Source organism: Etheostoma spectabile, chromosome 15, assembly GCF_008692095.1.
Source record: "Etheostoma spectabile isolate EspeVRDwgs_2016 chromosome 15, UIUC_Espe_1.0, whole genome shotgun sequence".
NCBI classification, from domain to species: Eukaryota; Metazoa; Chordata; class Actinopteri; order Perciformes; family Percidae; genus Etheostoma; species Etheostoma spectabile.
The window spans coordinates 8789008-8806947 of record NC_045747.1 but is presented as its reverse complement, the minus strand read 5'-3'; the positions used below and the strand labels follow the sequence as shown (position 1 = coordinate 8806947).

The window sequence follows — 17940 nt, the reverse complement described above, 5'->3', positions numbered from 1 at the left end:
GGTGTGGGTGGGGGGGGGGGGACAACTGTATTTCAATTGTAAAATGTGCAAAATGTCCGACCAGATTTGTTGTTTCACTTTTCTTTTTTTAAGTACATAAAGTACATGCAACTGTGAACAAGAAAAAGGGCAGAGTAGAAGCTGGTTTCTCACGATCTGCCTCCACATTTTCTTAAAATAAGTGTTTTTTTCCAACCTGAACAAAAAACTGTACTTACCTTCCCATCTGCAGCATGCCATTAGAATCTCTCAGTGTAATTAAGACCCTGAGATGCACAGTACTTCAAAGAGAGCAGGTCTACAAGAGACACTGTGAAATGTCTTACTGATACGTGTGTGTGTGTGTGTGGTGTGTGTGTGTGTGTGTGTGTGTGTGTGTGTGTGTGTGTGTGTGTGGTGTGTGGTGTGTGTGTGTGTGTGTGTGTGTGTGTGTGTGTGTGTGTGTGTGTGTGTGTGTGTGTGTGTGTGCGTCAGTCAACTGAGACAGAAGGGCTTCTGGCAGCAGTGGAGATTCGTCGTCTCGGTGTCGGGCTGCTTTATTGCCCGGCAAAAACTCCTGTCACCCCTCTGATAAGATAACACCTTGGCTGAGAACGGAGGACTGTCCGCGTAGCTAGATATGTAGCCACCCAGAAGACGAGACATTTCGAACAATGGAAATGAAAGTTAAGAGGTGGCTACAGTGGTGCAAACCCAAACTGACTGAATGAGATGGCCCATGCTTTTTAAATCCTCGGTATTAGCTCTGCAACAAGAATACCAACAAGGATATGTTCAGTGTACACACCACACACACACACACACACACACACACACACACACACCACACCACACACACACACCACACACACACACACACACACACACAACACACACACACACACACACCACACACACACACACACACACACACACACACACACACCCACCACACCCACACACACACACACACACACACACACACACACACACACACACACACACACACTGCGATGGACCATAGACTGGATGGTTGATAAAGAACAGCAGCATTTACTACTAGCTTATAAGCTTTCTGAAAGTGGTGCCCAACGCCATTGTTTTTCAGCCATTGTTACTAAAAGAAGTTTATGAAGCATGCTGTTGCAAATTTGCAAAAATTCCAACTAGGCCTGCACAATTCAGTGAAAATACGAATCATATTTTTTAGCTTGGAATTGATATCACGATTCTCTCCACAATTTGTTCTCGCAAAGTGTAATTTTTATTGCACATGTGAACCAGACAAAACAAAAAAAATTAATTGGCAGTACCAAACGATGTTTTGGCCTGAGATAGAACATTGCGCATCACACAAGCCTGTAAACACAGAGCTTCAATTAACACTTATTTTATCAGTCTATGTTTAAAACTCACAAAAAGACAGTTTAGTCTTGTGGTAGTCGGCTTGTAAAATTAAACGTTAATCAAAGTCATTAAATAATTGTTTTTACAATTTTTTTAAAAAAAAAGTTTTAAAAAAGGTATGAACAGGGTGAATTGAGATCGAGATTTTATAACATTTTTTTACTATTGACCGCCTATTTATTTTTGGTCTCCCGTCTCAAATGGCTCCCTGTTATTTACCTCCACACCACACTGTGCGGTGTGCTCCCCTGCGGTTATCTGCGGTCCTCTTTCTCACTTATCCGCCTTTTGCAGAGTGGTAGTGGAGTTTTTCCGAGCCAAACTGCCTGTATAAACCCAGCGTAAGTATGAAAATACGTTGCGTTTAATTCTCTCGCATCCCCACTCCGCCTGCAGTTCAGTGCGTGCTGCAGTAGCACGAATCTCACTTCTTTTACTCTGTTAAAAAAAAAAATGCCGTAACGCGAACTCCAAAGCCCAACTTTATTTTTAATGAAATCAAACACAGAAGTGTTCTCGCCGTGGTCTTAAGGTGGTCAAAATTGATACAGAGTAACCCATTAGCTTTTCCAGCTCCTGCAAAAAATATACAGAGGAGAAATTGTCTCACAAAATCATCTAAGTGTCTGATACGTTCATACGTAATCCCTGCAAAACAAAATAATAAGCTTAAAAGCATACTTCCTGATAGCATAATTTGTATCAGTTTGAAACCCGGTAGTATTTTTGAATGGCCGTGCTTCCCTCTCTCATTTCTCCCTGAGACTAGATTCCTCGTATTGCGGGACTGGACAAAGCCTCCCATGACACAAAAATTGTCTTTTAGCGTGATCGGAGGCATTTTTGCCCAAAGGCTGTGGACTACAGGCAGCTATTCTGCATGTTTTTCAACCCGCCTGATGCCTCTAGACAGGTAAGGGGACATCAACAACGGTGTGCGCTAAAGCGGAAACGGCAAGCGAGGGCAGGAGTTCCAGCTAGCTGTAAAGCGAACACTAGACAGCCACCTGTCCGATCCATCGTGCTTGCAAGTACCCATCATTAGACAAACTGGACTACATCCTACTACAACAAACTCACAACGCAAGTTCAGAGACTGCTTTTTTGTTTGTACCGACTCCGCTATCTAGCTACCAGGCCTGCTAGCCTTCGAGCAGATACTGCTCGGTCGGGTAAGATTTGTGGAGGTGGGCAGTGTTAACACAGACAGGTGCAGAATGGGGTTCTTTTATCCAACTACTGCTAACTGCTGGTGAGTTGTGGACTTAAAAGCCACCATTCTACAACACAGGCACATTCACGGCTGTGTTTATGCTGGGTGTTTACAGCCCACCAAGCTATGCTACCAGAGCCTATATGTGCGTGCACTAATGTAGCCTGTTTCATATGTCGTTTTTATATATATTAAATGCGTAACACCACTTGAGCCACGGTGAAACGTTTTGTGTATATGGTTGAAATGTATAAAACCATTTGAGTGAGTTAAATGCTCACTGTCTTATATGTCTATAATGGTGGCGTGCTTGGGAGTGGACTTGTAGAGCAGCAAGCAAGTAGCTTTCTGGGATTTGGTGTCTTTCGTCCACATGAGCCAAAAACCATTTTATGGTTTTTCTCAGCCTAAAAGGCACCATTTAAAAATAAAAAAAAAATAAAAAAAATACCTTCTACTACATAGTGACCCAATTTAAAGATTTATTTATCTTTCCAAGTGAAATCTCCTTTTAATTTCTCTATTCCTACTGTACAGACAATTGTCATTTATCGCTACTAACACTATTAGTTCTTGTGAGCTATACAGCTGGACTGCGGTTCAGCCATCTCTAGCACTAAAAGTAATGTTATGCATGCTGCCAGGTTGTGACCCAGGTGATCTCTGAATTGTCATGACCAGGGACATACCCATGTAGACTGGCTTGGTTGAATTTCCGAAAGGAGGGTTAACCCTGATCAGACAGCCCTGGCCAAACACCTCTGGTCACACCTTCTTATTCAATGCATTACATTATTTTCATGACTATTACAATGTAGATTATCACTGAAGGCATCAAAACTATGAATGAACACATGTGAATTATGTACTTAACAAAAAAGTGTGAAAAACCTGAAAACGTCTTATATTCTAGTTTCATCAAGTAGTGACCTTTTGCTTTTTGATAGCGCTGCAAACCCTTGGGTTCTCTCAATGAGCTTCATGAGGTAGTAGGGCTGCACGATTATGGCCAAAAGATAATCACGATTATTTGATCAAAATTTTGATTGTGATTATTTGTTGATTTTAACCAAACAAATGTATCGTCACATAGGCAATTTATAACTGCGAGAGGGAGTGGATGGCGCTACTCACAGAGAGAGGCTGATCATTTGAACGGTGTCCAGCACGGGTCGAATGGCGGATCACACGTGTGTGTAGAAACGTCTGTATGTCACTGCACTGCATTTTATGAACTAGGATTCTGGCCATGGGTCAAACTTCTAGCCCAGGGTCCAGCAGCTCCGTTTCACATGCTATTACTCTACCAACTGAAGTTAGTGAATACATAACTTTTCTGTGTCTTTGCCGTGGCGGCCGCATAGCAGAGTTACCCCGGCAACACTGGTACAAATACAGGTGCGCCCCTCATTTAACAATATACAGCTGTGTTAATAAAAATTAAAACTGTAGACAAATGCAGAAGTGTGGACGGGCCGGAGAGTAAGAGGAGAGAGAGCAGAGGGAGATCCAAAACCAAGCACGGCTTTACAGACGAAATGGGTAATGTAATGCAAATAAACCATATCCATACAAACAACATTGCAGTGAATGCAGGGCATTAGCACCGGTGCGTCCAGAGGAGCACACAGACGCTACTAGCAACAGACGCTACTAGCGAACAGCTAACAACTACTAGCACAGCACTGCTCGCTGCTGTTGTCTGAAAAACAACAGAAGGACAAAATGTACGTTCTGTAAACTGGTAAACTTAAGACCACGTATAACCGACTGCTCGTTTGAGTTTCCCTCCGTTACTCTGTCCTCTGTGACCGTCTACATCTAGAACAAACTGCGCGGGTGCAGGAATTACTCTGATGGCAAATGAAGACGCTGTTACGGAAGGTAGATGGGCTTGCAATAAAGCCCGGAGCGTTCTATGAAATGACGCTTTAAAAAAATAAACGCTCGATCACGCAAATTTGATCGTGGGAAGTCCAAATCGTGATAGCGATTAAAATTTGATTAATGTGCAGCCCTATGAGGTAGTCACCTGAAATGGTTTTCACTCACAGGTGTGCCGTGTCAGGGTTAATTATGGAATTTCTTGCTTATTAATGGGGTTGGGACCTCAGTTGTGTGTGCAAGAGTCGGTGGTACACAGCCAACAGCTCTATTGGATAACAGTTAAAAATCATATATGGCAAGAACTAATCAGCTAAGTAAAGAAAATGAGTGGCCTCATTACTTTAAGACATGACGGTCAGTCAGTGGATATTGCAAAAACTTTGAATGTGTCCCCAAGTGCAGTCGCAAAAAACCATCAAGCACTGCAATGAAACTGGCTCACTAGGACCGCCCCAGGAAAGGAAGACCAAGAGTCACCTCTGCTGCTGAGGATAAGTTCATCCAAGTCACCAGCCTCAGAAATCACAGGTTACAGCAGCTCAGTTAGAGACAGAGAATATCACACAGAATTCTAGCAGCAGACACATCTCTAGAACACAACTGTTAAAGGAGACATGGCGCAAATCAGGCCTTCATGTTGAAATAGCAGCTAGGAAACCACTGCTAAGGAGACGCAACGCAGAAGAGATCTGTTTTTGGCCAATAAACAAGAATGGACATTAGACCAGTGGAAATCTATCTGCTTTGGTCTGATGAGTCCAAATTTGAGATCTGTGGTTCCAACCACCGTGTCTTTGAGCAACGGAGGAAAAAGGTGACCGGATGGATCTACGTGCCTGGTTCCCCCGTGAAGCATGCAGGAGGAGGTGTGATGGTGATGGGTGGTGCTTTGCTGGTGACACTGTTAGGGATTTATTCCAAAATGAAGGCTACTGAACGCAGCTACACACACACACACACTGATCTCAGGTAGCACATGGATGTTGGTGGATTATTGACAGTCTGACAGATAGTGTAAGGTTTGTTTTCATTTGTATGGCTGAGCAGTTAGACATCCTCTGTGACAGTCAGGCACAATAGTGTCCACTATGCCCTATTGACTGGCTGACAGGCTTACATTGTAGGGCAAGGCAACTTTATTTCTATATTACATTTTAGCAACAAACCGCTTTACATTAAACATTATGGAGCAGTTTAAAAAGAGATAAAAAAATAGGCTGAAATAAAAGACGCATATACAAGAATAAAAGATTCATTGCAGTGAAAGACTTTCATAATTAGTTGATGGTTTGTAGGAACAGGTTTGGGAGGGGAGAGGGAGGTGTTTTGTTTGAGTGTAAAAGGTTCTAAGTAAATAGGAAAATCGGTTTAGAATTATTTTTACAACTGAAATTAGTTTTTTGTCGTTAGAGGGAATGTACTGCAAAAGGCACCGGAACTGAATTCCAGGTACTGGTTCCGAACCCTACTGGCCATGCCTTAGTACCTCTTCTTGTTTTTCCATTTTGCTGCCTAAATCAAACGTCCAAAGGCAACTTTACCTCTCCAGTGTGCAGTGTACTACTGCATGTTAAAGGCTGCACACTAACTACTTTCCCCGTGCTTAGCATGGTCCCTTACACATTTAATATGTCCCTTTGCCATGATTGCTTAGCAAATTTGCTCCCTTTCTCTTGGGGAGTGATGGTGAGCATCTTACCCTTTGCATCCCATCTCTCTCTGCACAGCCTGTTATTTTCTGCCATACTGAAGAGTCTAATTGAAGATTTTCATGTGGCTGCTGAAAAGCTTTGAGTAAATTACAACCAGCAGCAGCAATGTCCTCTTCAGGTGAGAATAGTGTGACTCAGGTGTTGGGATTCTGTAGTTAGTGGATGCTTCCATTGTCACTACTTGGCATATGATTGCATGCTACTGGATACGCTCATCACATCCTTGTTGTATAAAGAGCAAAATCACATCGTACTTTAAGCCTTTTGAGAAGAAGAACCATGCTAGGCATGGCACTTTTTCTCCTTCAGCTAGCTTTTTGGCTCCACTGTATCCTCTTCCTTAATTAGTGTGATTTCAATCTTGTTGGTGCTGAATAGGCCTCGGGCACAGCACAGGTGCTTGCTCTCAACTACTCACCACTCACATCTCTTGTTGTACTCTGAGACCTATTGCTTTAACCTTATGCGCTAAAAAGCTGGGCAATCCATTTAAAGCACGGGGCTGTAATATTTAAATGAATAAGCCGACTTTCTGGGACTTTAGCTTATTCACTGTAGCCCCAGAGTTAGTCAAGTCGATACATACCCTTCTCATATAATATAGTTCCCAGTTAGAATGCGGTAAAAAGATGGCTGTGTTTCATGTGACCTTATTTGTACACGCTGTGACTATACAAATCACAACATGTAAATAGAAACATGTTAGTGTTATTTTGTCACTTATTGGGAGCAGTAGCTAGTTGGAACCAGTTACCTGCAGGATCTTTGCTAGGCTAAGCCAATGCTGGCAGCGTCAGACAGAGTTACAGAAAGCATGGAGATGAGAAGGGTATGTATCAACTTGTCTAACTCTGGGGGATATGGTTAATAAGCGAAAGTCCCAATAAGTCGGTGTGTTCCTTTACACTCTCATTAATTGCCACTACATTTAATCAATAAACGGGTTGTTTTTCTCTCCAACCCTAACACAGTGGCCACAGACACTAAGCAAGTTATGTGGCTATTGTGCTTGGAAGATCTTTATTGGCTGACATACACAGGCACACTTGCACCCGCACGTGAAGGACCTTGGCATACAACTGTGATTTGGACAGCAACCCTTATTAATGTTCTGTGTATGTTGAGTTCTTGTTTACATTTTCTGCACAGCCACATTAGTGCTCTCAGTTACAGAGCTAAAGCTTTACTTTGCAGCTTTTTTCTTGTCCCAGGGCTGTTTTTATTGTACATGCACATTCACGCATGTTTTCACAAGCACATTACTACTAACAAGTTATGTTACGTTTCCAAAATGTGCGCTGCAAAGTCATATTGTGTTCTTAAACAACTAAGTCTTAAATGTTACACAAATTCCTACAGATCTGTACTCATACTGTACATCATATTCAGGTCTTGACAGTAACTTTTCCCAAGAAGCATGTGTGCTCCTAAGTTGAAAGTAGCAAATAAAGAACTTTAGTTAATGAGAGTGAAACGAGGGCACTGTAGGACCCTGATATTGATGCATGCCAAATGGGTTTTCATGTGCACAGTGTACACTGTACACTGGAGAGCGTGTCACTTGAATTCGGTTTTCACTACCTGAGTGGGTAGGCCGTCACCATTGGTTCTCAAACAGGGAAATGGTAGCCCATTCAGAGGTTGAAAGTCTGAAGCGGTACAGGACTGTTTAAAGTTTAGGAAATACTGGCCTAAACAAAGCATTTTGGTAAGCTTTCAGAGCCAAGCCTAGGTCTTGGTGGTATCACCTGAAGTTCCACAATTTCCAAGTTTTTTTGAGATTTTAAACGTGTCCTCCCAGTAGTGTTCTTCATGTATTTAAATCTAAACATGATATTTTGTTCAAAGTAAGTATGCTTGCTGTTTTCCCCAAGCCCTCCTAAAAACTTTACCCACATGACCTGACGTAGGTTTCCACATAATGATGTTGCTTCAGTACGGTAAACACGAAATATCCGATCAAAATAGCAGTAGCAATTCCCGTGTTCTGCAGGGTGGAGTTGCTGTTTTCTGTTGGGAATCTGGTGGAGTGAAGCGTTATGTGCTGCGTGCGATATGTGCTGCTGTGGACGGGATACTGTCAAAAAAGATTAAGGTGGTAATAAAAGTAGGGCTGAGCGAGATGGAGAAAATTCATGTTTTTGACCAATTACCTCAATATTGATATTGCAATGATTTTGTAGGGTTGACTATTGGTGCTTTCACAAAATATTTATGTAATAAAAATTTTGTGGAATTATTTTGATAATTAATTAATGAATTGATTAATTAATCAGTATATAATGATATTTGAATAAATCTTCTACTTCTCTCTTGAAACAAATACTTTATGTCGCATTTCCACTGCATGGTACGGCATGGTTCTACTCGCTTGGAATTGTTCTTCTTTGGTTTCACATTAGCAAAAGCTGTGGAGAGTACCTGGGATCATTTTTTGGTATCATCTCGGTCGAATCCGCCGTTTTTAAATGGCCAAGCTACTGTTATTAGCAACTGCAATTTTAGGGGTACTATCTGCAGTGGTAAACAAAATAGAGATAATTGCTGGTACCCAAAGTGATTTGAGCCAAATCATGCAGTTGAAATGAACCATGTGCTTGGTGGTCAGGAGCTTGTTCTGCTATTGATGAAAGGTGGTGAATCAATGACTGCTAATTCTTATTTCCCTTTCTCTGTCTTCTTTAGATCTTGTGTCTCTGTTTGACCTGGAAAATGACCTTCCAGATGAGCTCATCCCCAATGGAGACTTGGGAATGGGAATGTCCTCTAATGGTGGTCCAGGTGGAGGGGGTCCTGGTCTGAACTCCATCGTCCCTGATGCAGCGGCCAAACACAAGCAGCTGTCTGAACTCCTGCGACCAGGAAGCTCCTCTATCTTGGGAGGTGGTCTCAACTCTGCCAGCCCCCAACAAGGAGGCATGGTGGGAAACCAGCTAGGTGCTGTGCTTGGTAAAAGTCCACTTGGGCAGAGTTCTCCCAATCACCAGTCTCCCCAGGCCCAGAAAGCAGCTGGACAAGGAAATGGAAGCACAGGCATGGTCTTTAACCAGGCCATGTTAAACAGTGGGCAGGTTCATGGGGTCATGGGCCAGACAGGACAAGTGATGAATGGGGTTCTGGGACAAGCAGGTCGGGGTAGACCTGGCATGCAGTACCAGGGTCAAGGCATGCAGGGGGCACAAGTGGGTGCTGGACCTGGTGTTGGAGGCAGTGTGCTTGCAGAGACACTCACCCAAGGAGGGCCACAGTTGGGTTCACACAACACGTTGAATGCTCAGCAAGCTGGAAACATGAATAAGGTGAGGTTCAAAATTCAACTTAATTAGTTACAAGTTTTTTGCTCAGCAAAGTACAAGTACAAATCTGTTAAGCACACAAAATACTAACCACCAAGGTCCACCTGTCATATGGCTATTGAATGTTCACATTTTACCAGCAGCTCAATTACAGTTACAATTGCTTTTTAGGCTGGTGGGTGAATCAAATCTACCAGCCACATACATATTTTACCAGCGTTTGGCTGGTGGATGGTGCTAATTGTGTACCCTGCTAACCAGAAGACAGTCATGTTTGCAAATATATCAAATGTATACATATCCAGTGTTATCAGTCCTGTTTTCATTTTTATTTTAAATTCACAGTAATTCATTAACCCTAGCAGCTTGGGTTGAGTACCACATTACTTCTATTGCCTAGCCCTATTGCTAGCTAATTGCCATTTATCTCCCCCACACCATGTATTGATTTGTTCTTTTTCCTGGGTCTGCTGAAGTAAGCAGTCACCCAGTTGAGGGGGATCAACAGTCAAGTGCATCAATCTGTGTGTGGCTAACTTGGCCCATCAGAAAGTTAGAACCTGGCCCAATTATTTCCACAATGCAGTTAGATGCTTTGAACCCTTAGGCAGCAGAATTTAGCAAATAGAACATTGGGCTGAATCCCATTATTATCCCGCAAATCAACGTTAACAATTAGCGTTAATATAGCAAGCTAGCAATTTTCAAAAAGTTTCAATTAAGAACATTGTTGCAAGTATATATGCACAGGACTGAATAGACCACAAAACAAGACTGTTGTAACTTTTAAATCAATTATTTAAGCCAAAAATACTTACATTTATGGGTCTCTCTGGTCAATACAGCAGCCATTGTTGCTTGTTGTACAATAGCTCTTGTTTACAAGTAAGCTTGCGTCCTCCATAGGTTTGAAGGGGTATACACCCCTACGTCTTAGCTGTAGCCCTTAATCAAAAAGAGAATTGGGACAACACTAGGTCTCACGTGAACGCGCAAAACCTAGGGTAAGGGGTAGGCGTAAGATAGAGAAATTAGATTCAGCCTTATTCTTCTTCAAAAATTCCTGGTTAGTTTGAAGTGACCAAAAGTCTTCCATACTGATCAGTAAAGGCATTTTTGCTGACTGTAAGGATAGGATTTTATCCTACTTTTTACATACACTTTTGAGTTAATAGTGACATTGAGTCATCACTTCGTCACTTGTTTGTAGTCCTAGTCAGAAGATGGAAGCGATGCACGGCTGAACAAGAACCTGACTCTTTTCAGGTTTCAGATGTTTTTGATGCCCCTTGTTTTGTCTTTGCTTTCTTTTCCACAATTAAAGTATTTATTTGCTAGTATTCACTCTTTTCCTTTTTCTTCTTTTTCTTCTATTTCTCTCTGGCATATGCTGTCTTTAGCCTTTGATAATGGAGCTGTAAATCATGTTAAAAGGAGCCGGTGTCTGTTACGGTTTGGGTAGGGGAGGCAGGGTAGAGAGGGAGGAAAAGAAAAGGACATGCCAAGAAGAAGGGAAACACTGAAGGCCTTCCTGTGTGACAGTGCTGTCTTCCAGCCTGGTGACACTCCCCTATAGTAAGTGTGGATCATCAAGGGGGAGAACCCCTGTGCGAGAGGAGGATAAGGCCTCCTTGCTCATGTGTGAAAGGGAAGGGAGGCAGCAGGCAAGCATATGTGTGTGTTTCTGTGCAGTGGAGGGGGGAGGGGCAGGCAGCAGTGCAGTGCTCTGCTCAGCTGTTGAGCAAGCTTCTCTGTGTGTGTGTCTCCTCCCGTTTCTCTCTCTCTGCTGGGCTGGGCTTGCTCTGTCTGCCTGAGCACTGCTGGCAGTTGGGAACCTCTGCAAGCAAAGCAGGCTGCCGCTTTGGCCTTCATGGAGAAAGGCAGGCAAAAGCAGCAGGCAGATGCATGTTGTGGGCCATCGGAATAGACAAGAGAGGCCTTTCCGAAGCCTATTATGAAATAAAATTGATGCATTCAGAGCTCTAACTTTTGGTTTTCCACCATCCTGGGAAAAGAGAAAAAATTATTATTAGGTACGATAAAAACACATTTTGGGACTGAAGGTAGACATCGCCTAGTCTATTTTGACAATATTTCATTTCCAGAATTGTTTAGGTGCTGCCGGAAAATTTGTCAGACGGTCCCAAATTTTTGGCCTGATGTCTGTCACCTTCCGCTTTCTTTGTGTTGGCATTCTAAACTCTGGTCAATATATGAGGACTATGGTTAACTGCTCTCCAGATCTCTACAGAGTAAATAGAGACAGCTAGCTAGACTGCCTGTACAATCTTAAGTATTCTCTTGCATGACTAAAACACCTTACTTCCCGAGGCTATTTTCAGAGTCACAATTGCAATTGTGAAAGCCAATAAACCAGAGCACGTTTTCTCGCTGTGTGGACTAACCAGAACCTCCTTCGCAGCGCTGTGGAGGTAGGTCTGACAATGCAAGACTAGACTTTGCCACAAAAAAAAACAAAAAACAATAATCTCTGACAAAATTACCAATGTAGATTGATGAGAGAGTACACAATTCAAGAGTCCCACTGTCACACACACTGAAGTGCACAAAGCGACATGATGAACCGCAGCTGTCAGGCAGTTACTATGGTGTGCACACCCGCAGTGTACAAAAACATTTACATATACAATACAGGCCAAAAGTTTGGTTACACCTTCTCATTCAATGCGTTTCCTTTATTTTAATGACTGTTTATATTGTAGATTCTCACTGAAGGCATCAAAACTATGAATGACCACAAATGGAATTATGTACTTAACAAAAAAGTGTGAAACAACTGAAAACATGTCTTATATTCTAGTTTCTTCAAAGTAGCCACCCTTTGCTCTGATTATTGATTTGCACACTCTTGGCATTCTCTTGATGAGCTTCAAGAGGGAGTCACCTGAAATGGTTTCCCAACAGTCTTGAAGGAGTTCCCAGAGATGCTTAGCACTTGTTGGCCCTTTTGTCTTCACTCACTTCCAGCTTTTCCCAAACCATCTCGATTGGGTTCAGGTCCGGTGACTGTGGAGGCGCAGCACTCCATCACTCTCCTTCTTGGTCAAATAGCCCTTACACAGCCTGGAGGTGTGTTTGGGGTCATTGTCCTGTGGAAAAATAAATGATGGTCCAACTAAACACAAACCCGATGGGATGGCACGTTGCAGCAGGATGCTGTGGTAGCCAAGCTGGTTCAGTATGCCTTCATTTTGGAATAAATCCCTAACAGTGTCACCAGCAAAGCACCCCCACACCATCACACCTCCTCCTGCATGCTTCACGGTGGGAACCAGGCACGTAGAATCCATCCGGTCACCTTTTCCGCATTGCACAAAGACACGGTGGTTGGAACCAAAGATCTCAAATTTGAGCTCATCAGACCAAAGCAAAGATTTCCACTGGTCTAATGTCCATTCCTTGTGTTTCTTGGCCAAAACAGATCACTTCTGCTTGTTGCGTCTCCTTAGCAGTGGTTTCCTAGCTGCTATTTCAACATGAAGGCCTGATTCGCGCAGTCTCCTTTTAACAGTTGTTCTAGAGATGTGTCTGCTGCTAGAATTCTGTGTGATATTCATCTGGTCTCTAATCTGAGCTGCTGTTAACTTGCAATTTCTGAGGCTGGTGACTTGGATGAACTTATCCTCAGTAGCAGAGGTGACTCTTGGTTTTCCTTTCTTGTGAGCCAGTTTTGTTGTAGCGCTTGATGGTTTTTGCGACTGCACTCGGGGACACATTCAAAGTTTTCGCAATTTTCCGGACTGACTGACCGTCAAGTTTTAAAGTAATGATGGTTTCTCTTTACCTAGCTGATTGGTTCTTGCCATAATATGAATTCTAACAGTTGTCCAATAGGGCTGTGGGCTGTGTGCCACCCTGACTTCTGCACAACACAACTGATGGTCCCAACCCCATTAATAAGGCAAGAAATTCCACTAATTAACCCTGACAAGGCACACCTGTAAAATGAAAACCATTTCAGGTGACTACCTCATGAAGCTCCTTGAGAGAACACCAAGGGTTTGCAGCGCTATTTAAAAAGCAAAGGGTGGCTACTTTGACAAATCTAAAATATAAGACCTATTTAGGGGTTATTTCACACTTTTTTGTTAAGTACATAATTCCATATGTGGTCATTCATAGTTTTGATGCATTCAGTGAGAATCTACAATGTAATGACAATAAAGGAAACACATTGAATGAGAAAGTGTAATCAAACTTTTGGCCTGTACTGTATTACAATAAAAAACTGTTGATTTATGAATTGAATAGGGATGCACTATATAAGGAAAATGTCTAATTGGGATTATTTTTGACTGATTTTGCAATTGCCATAGGATTCACAATATTGGAGGGAATGATCATTTTTGTATCATTCTTAAATATTTTGGCTCCTTGTGATTTGGATATTGCTCTAGTTCATATTGCGATTTCGGATAAAATTAGAGATGTACCGATTAAAATTTTTTTTTTAGGCCGATTCCGATTTTTGATTGACTTTGACCTGCCAATACCGATTTTAGCCCATTCCAATTTAATTTTTTTCTAGCCACTTTACAACACATACAAATATTTATTTTCTATCTTTTCTTTCAATAGAACATTTTACATTTTGCATAGTACATAGAACATTTCTTAACAGATAATCAATCGCTATAAAATAGAACTACCGTATATAAATTACTCCTGGTGTGGGAAGTTCACAATGTTGTTCTTATGGAAGAACCATTTCCTTCTTTTCACATCCAATATCCAACCTAAAAACTACTTCTGTATGAAAACAGGTAAGGCATTTGTACAAAAGGCCATCTATAAACAGTGATTGTTAGAGTGCATGTTGGAGAATAGCGTGGACATGCGCTTCATCACGCGCACCACATGTCGGAAAAGTTAGAGAAAGAAAAAATAGACTCCCTGTCTGAGGGATAATTAGCCAGTGAAAATCACGTGTTTGTCCTTAAGAACTGTAAGTTGTAGAACTTATGTTGTCAGTTAATTGTTAGCTGGTAATTTTGTTTGTGTTCTTCACCTGTTCGCTAGGTTGCCTGTGGCTGTTGATATAACAATTTTTGAAAGCCCTTGCTCATGTTTTTATTTTTTTATTATTTACATGCTACAGTAGCAACACTGCATTAAGATAGTATATTTAATAGTTGGTTTATTGTTAATTGCTATCATATACTGTATATAATTCCTTTGCATTGTGTATGGTAGCCTTTACTATGTAATTTATTTACAGCGTTTGACCAGCATAAAATCGGCATATGTCAGACTGACCGACCGGTTGCCGGTCATGGCCGATTACACACAAGTCTGCCAATTCCGGTCATCAGCTAGTCAATCAGTGGATCTCTAGATAAAATTGTGATTCATTGTGCAGCCATAGAACTGAATGCATGTGATATGAACTAAATGCTTTTGATTTAAATAATTTAATGACTATGTATATGGAAATACTTTTACTGTAGAAACAGTCAGCATTTACTTAGGGACAGTTAAAATTGTATTTTGGGAGGGTGGTCAAAACTGATTTTTGAAGACTTGACAATTTTGCTTTTATTAGTCAGTTCAGCTTCAAGAGACATTGGAGCTAACATTGAGTAGTTTTAAGCTGTTTAAGTTTTTAACAGCAGTCCCTCAATTTGTTGCTTATGGTGTAGATATGAGGCATCATATCACTCCAACTAAGGCATCCTCGGAATCTCAAACTGATTAATTTTCAAATTCAGAAACCGTCCCATTTGCCTTCTCACAAGAAGACTCTCAGTGCAAGTAAAACTGTGATGGTATGCTGCATGATATGTAAATTGTCTGACCTCCCTCTGTCCTGATTACCTACTATAGATGGGGATGTCAGGGGCTCCATTTGGCCAGCAGTATGGTCAGGCTGGGGTGCAGCAGATGGGGGCAGTGGGGGTCAACGCCCAACAACTCCAGAACAAGACAGCCCTTTCCAACAACCTGCCCCAATTCCCTGGTGAGCTGAAGGGAGCTGGAAATGTGCCAAACATGGTGGGTGCCACTTAAATCTTTCCTAGTCCGTTTTTTGTTTTAGGTTAGTTAGAGAAAACGTATTCTCTACATTAATCTGTTATCCACAGTATCAATGTGTTGCACATGGCAGCGAAACAAAGATTTTAAAATGTAAACTCAAGTGTGTGTGTGTGTGTGTGTGTGTGTGTGTGTGTGTGTGTGTGTTGTCTTTAGTGAGTGTTAGAAAATAATATATCTTATTGTCCACTATGACAACTTGTGTGTTTAACTTCAGACAGTGAGCTGGATTACCTTTACTCTTTTGCCCAAGTAAAGTATACTGTATTTGTAATTTTATTTTCACCATATGACCTGTCAGGTATCGTCTAGTACAAACTAATTATTTAAACTGCTACACTTTGGATCAATAGACTGAGATTATGGAAGTTTGTTAGATTTAAGTGATGCTTTTGACTTGAGCTGCAGATCATCTTCCCCTTTCTGTCTCACAGAACAGTCTAATCACGTGACAATGAAAGGCTTTTCTTCAAAATGAGGATTTCATCCTTTGACACCTGTTGTGTACTTTTCAAAGAATGAGTCCTTAAGGTCCTTGTTTCTCAAAATTAATAATAAATGTACCGATTGCTATATATGTAATAAGTATTTAAATAATAAAATTTCCAAATTTAGCATACAATGTTTGTATGTTGATGTAGGAAGAGTTAGAACAGAATACATTATTGTCCTCTATATCGGTAATAAATAGAAAATAAAGTAGATCAACACAGGTAATCCCATTTGTTTAATTTCTTTTTATGACTCAAATGTATGCGATTAAAAAAAAAAAGATGTTTATGGTTAAATTGCTTACAAGAACACATTGTTTACAAGAGCATAGATTCTACATAGATCTAGCCTCTTAATTTTGCTCTCAAAGTGAACCAGATTTATGTGTTTACCTTTTTTTTTTTTTAAACATCTCCTAGAGGGCCGTATCCTTGTCACCTTTTTTACCTCTGACCCGTTTGCATGCCTGCACAAACTCAATAGCTTCTCTCCTGTAAACTCTTCAGACCTAATAACTGCGGCGTTTCCACCTGGAATTCAGTGTCTGTGCCGGTACCAAACTTTACCTTTTTCCGTTACTTTAACTCTGAAATAAAAAATAAAAAAGTATTTCAGTTAAAAAAAAAAAAAATTGAAACCCTATTTATCCTTTTTATGTAGAACATTAAATTTTTTTTGGAACATTGTAAACACAAAAAAAAATGCATCCCTTTCCCCTCCCAAATCCATCCCTATAACCTTTAAATCAAATGATCATTAATTTCTTACACTGCACTGTAACTTTTATTATTGTATTTGTATTTTATTCTATTTTAGCCTGTTTAATTGTCACAACCATGTTTAATTGCTCTTATGTTTTATGGAGTGTTTTGAATTGCCTTGTTGATAAAATGTGCTATAGAAATAAAGTTGCCTTGTCATGCCCTACAGTAAGTCTGTCACCAAGCCACGACAGACAGGAATGGTCAGAACCTCAATTTTTGAGAAAGTTAATATTTAGATTTTATAGATATCTCCTTGTTCGCCAATTCCCCCTCAATTTTAGTGGTTTCACTCACATTTTAACTTCTTGAGTTTTTCCATGTGAACGTCCCCGCTTGCCTTCTCTTTCTTCATTCTGGTGTCTTCATTTTAATTTCTTCCTTGTTTTCTCCCACATGTCTAAGCCACTGGTATAAATCAAGATATTCTCCCATTCATATTAGTTTTTTTTGTTATTACTTAAAACCTGAAAGCTTAAATGATAGATTCTGATATTCTGATCTGTGCCTAACCTGCGGTTGTACCTCTTTTGCGGTCTCAGATGCAGCAGCAGGTAGCATCGGTGGGCATGGTCCCTGGGGCTGGTGGAGTGTCAGCGGGCCCAACGGCCGACCCAGAGAAGCGCAAACTCATTCAGCAGCAGCTGGTCCTGTTGCTCCACGCACATAAGTGCCAGCGGCGGGAGCAGGCCAATGGGGAGGTGAGGGCCTGCACTCTGCCCCATTGCCGCACTATGAAGAACGTTCTCAACCACATGACCCACTGCCAGGCTGGCAAGTCCTGCCAGGGTAAGTGAAAATGATATGATGAAAAAAAATGTGTTTTAAATAATTTCTTGCTCTCCTGTTCGAATGTGTTTACCTGTTCAAATTCATCTTAGCACTTATGCATCCGTGATGTTACAGGGCGATCTTTTGTCTATCATTCACCGTAAGATTCGAACAAGAATCTGATCGAGAAATTAACCCACTTAAAATTTCAATAAAGTTGAGTTAACTAGGCCTGCGCAATTAATCAAATTTTAATCAATCACGATTTTGGCTTCGCACATTAAATTTGCGTGATCAAGCAATATTTTAAATGTGTCATTTCATAGAACGCTCCAGGTTTTTTGCAAAGCCAATCTACCGCTCCGTAAACC

General features: G+C 41.2%; 1 protein-coding gene and 2 long non-coding RNA genes across 11 annotated transcripts in view; 2 read left to right on the top strand and 1 right to left on the bottom strand.

The window, feature by feature from the left end:
- crebbpb (CREB binding lysine acetyltransferase b) overlaps positions 1-17940 on the top strand; it is a 52944-nt gene that overhangs the window by 13785 nt on the left and 21219 nt on the right. For all 9 annotated transcript variants that reach the window (XM_032536939.1, XM_032536946.1, XM_032536943.1 and 6 more), the window contains exons 2-4: positions 8884-9497; positions 15339-15506; positions 17341-17587. In XM_032536939.1, coding sequence (XP_032392830.1) covers positions 8884-9497; positions 15339-15506; positions 17341-17587 — 1029 coding nt within the window. The remainder of the gene's footprint in view (positions 1-8883; positions 9498-15338; positions 15507-17340; positions 17588-17940) is intronic.
- The window catches only part of LOC116702634 (uncharacterized), a 37668-nt gene that overhangs the window by 4947 nt on the left and 14781 nt on the right, over positions 1-17940 (bottom strand). The window contains exon 3 of the long non-coding RNA XR_004335225.1: positions 9647-9747. This is a non-coding gene — a long non-coding RNA (uncharacterized LOC116702634). The remainder of the gene's footprint in view (positions 1-9646; positions 9748-17940) is intronic.
- On the top strand, positions 3549-4697 carry LOC116702635 (uncharacterized). Its single transcript, XR_004335226.1, has 2 exons — positions 3549-3585; positions 4624-4697. It is a non-coding gene; the product is annotated as an uncharacterized LOC116702635 (long non-coding RNA).